Raw genomic sequence first — 2,594 nt, forward strand, 5'->3', positions numbered from 1 at the left:
TGAGGCAGCATAACATCCTGTTTTTCTTAACATGGTATGCATGCGGAAAGCACCCAGGAAAGAGCCAGACCTAGAGAATGTCAGTGCTGGAAGGAAGGCTATACTGATACATTACTGTGTATAGGAATCTGTCCTTTGCCATATTAGTGTGTAGACCTCATTTCCATGTTGTTCTCTATTGCACTGACAGGTGTTACCACCACCTTTCCACCATGGATTGCTACAACAGGTAAATCTCAGGAGCTTTTCTAATATTTACTATCATACATGACCTAAGGAGAGAGAGAGTTAGTTCTGTTATGTAACTGCATATGATGGAGTATACAGAAGAATCCTTATCAATTGTGACTTAAGGACAGGACGTAAACTCTAATACTGCAAGGACTCAGGATTCAGTACACAACTGGGGTAATTACATACCCTCGGACGATATGGTTTGTGTTGGCTGTTTTAGAAAAAAATTATTGAGTCCATACGGGTCAAGAGTGTTGAAATGAGTGCAATTTAAACAGTCGTGTGCTAATTCAGAGCCCCTGGGAAAAGCCAGTGGCCTGAGAATATTCATGCCACATTGATGGTTACATTGATATACTATCAAAACTGGAGTTTGTATCAGGCAGGTCTGCTTTGCTGGCTGATGTATGCAGAGCATAGCCATTTTTTGCTTTCCCTTAATGGATTCAGTGTTGAGCACCAAGGTACGTTCCTCTAAAATAAAACTGAATGTTGCTCTCTTCTCTTTTATCAGGTCGTCATACTACAGGCACTTCTGACCCATGGGCACCTACCACAGGTAATTCTCAGTAGTTTTGCTTACATTAGTTATATTTATAATCTATAGTCTTCACTGATTGCTCACAAAAAGACTTTACTACAACTGCCAAGCCTTAATGTGTCAGGTTTGGGATATGGTTGTAGAAACAATGAGAATTTATAATTCTGGGGCCCGCGGTGTCTCACCAGGAAGGTATACCCCGTTGGATATCCTAGGGCACTTCAGATGTGTTTAAGAGAAAGTGATAATACCAGGGGTAAGAAGATGCCAACATGTAAGTGACTGTGAGGGCTTGTGATAAGATTAAATATTGCTTTCTGTGCTTTTGAAGGAATAACCATCCGACTGGTGAATGGAAGGAACAGTTGCGAGGGCCGTGTAGAAATCAGTTACAATGGAGCCTGGGGGACGGTTTGTGATGATTCCTGGGATTTCAGCGATGCTGAGGTTGTGTGCAGGCAGCTTGGATGTGGCTCCGCCATTTCATCCCCGCAAAGTGCCTACTTTGGTCAAGGCTCTGGGTATATTCACCTGGATGATGTGCAGTGCAGAGGAAATGAGTGCTATCTCTGGCAATGCCCTCACCAGGGCTGGGGAAGCCATAACTGTGGACATAGTGAAGATGCTGGTGTCATCTGTTCAGGTAACCTCTGTTTTTTATTTTAGAATATTCCTATATTCCTATTTTTATTTTAGAATCTTTTCCTATGTTCTCCTTTATGAGTTAGCATTCTAGCTCCTGAGAGCACTTTTCATTCACTCCCAGTTAAGATTTATGCCAAAAATAGGCTTTGCCATGTTTGTGTAGCAGTATCGTTTTGTGTGCTGCTCTTGCTGAAGGAGAAGAGTTGTTGAGAGTAGGTGGAGATTTTCACTTTCCATGTGTTGTATCACAACAGGGAAGTGAGTGTGTAACTGATGGTGGAAACCTTGTCATTGAGATACACTTCCTCTCTGCCAATCAAGATCCGAACTTCTGCCTTCCCTGTCTTCACTTCAAGTTAAATTAGGGTGTCAGCACAGCTGACATTGATCTTAATTGTCTCACTTTTTTTTTTGTACACTACACCAGATTGATTTTCTGATTCCTTTTTCACCTTAATGACACTATCTCCATAATACAGTTGTTTCTCACTTGCATTTTGTTCTGTCTTCCTTTAATAGGTGCTTATGCAACCAGCACAACCACGAGGCCAACATGGGCTACGTCAAGAGGTAATTCCAATTGTTTTCTCCCCTTTTTGCAATCTAATTAGCTGTATCCTCCTGTGTTTCCACAGTAGTGTGGACCAACAAGCCATTCCAAGCACTGCAAATGTTAATGATACCTGAGTGCTAGGCCTGGGAAGTAGAAGGGGGCAAGTCAATGCTTTTGGAAACAGCAGAAGGGTATGTCCAGCTCCAATCATAGCAGTCTTTCAGTCTCAGAGCTGGATTATGTTATTGTAGAATTATGAAGAAATATATATGGTCTGTTGAGGAAGCTAGCTTTGCTCTGAGGCTGTGAGTCTACATCCAGAATCTGCTTTAGGCTGTTTTAATGGTTTCCAACTGTAGATAAACTTAGTTTTTCTTTAGTATCATAGTACTCCAGGGTCAGAAGGGACCTAAACAGTTCATCAGGTCTGGCCCTCTGTCCCGGGCACGAATATATATCTTGTCAGTGAAATTTTCTTGATTTCCGCATTGCTGATTCTTGCTTTAAGCGGTGATGAAGGCATGCATGCAAGCATAAATTGAGCATGTATTTCTGCACCAGATATTTCTCATGTTTTAGTTATGCATTCTAGCAGATATTTGGTAGTTTGTATTTCAGCAG

At 41.6% G+C, this 2,594-nt stretch overlaps 1 protein-coding gene across 1 annotated transcript in view; it reads left to right on the forward strand.

Moving 5' to 3' along the window:
• LOC102388691 overlaps positions 1-2,594 on the forward strand; it is a 175,686-nt gene that overhangs the window by 53,960 nt on the left and 119,132 nt on the right. The window contains 2 exon segments of the mRNA XM_025205924.1: positions 749-793; positions 1,107-1,418. Coding sequence (XP_025061709.1) covers positions 749-793; positions 1,107-1,418 — 357 coding nt within the window.

Source organism: Alligator sinensis, unplaced genomic scaffold (assembly GCF_000455745.1).
Source record: "Alligator sinensis unplaced genomic scaffold, ASM45574v1 scaffold28_1, whole genome shotgun sequence".
Lineage (NCBI taxonomy): Eukaryota > Metazoa > Chordata > Crocodylia > Alligatoridae > Alligator > Alligator sinensis.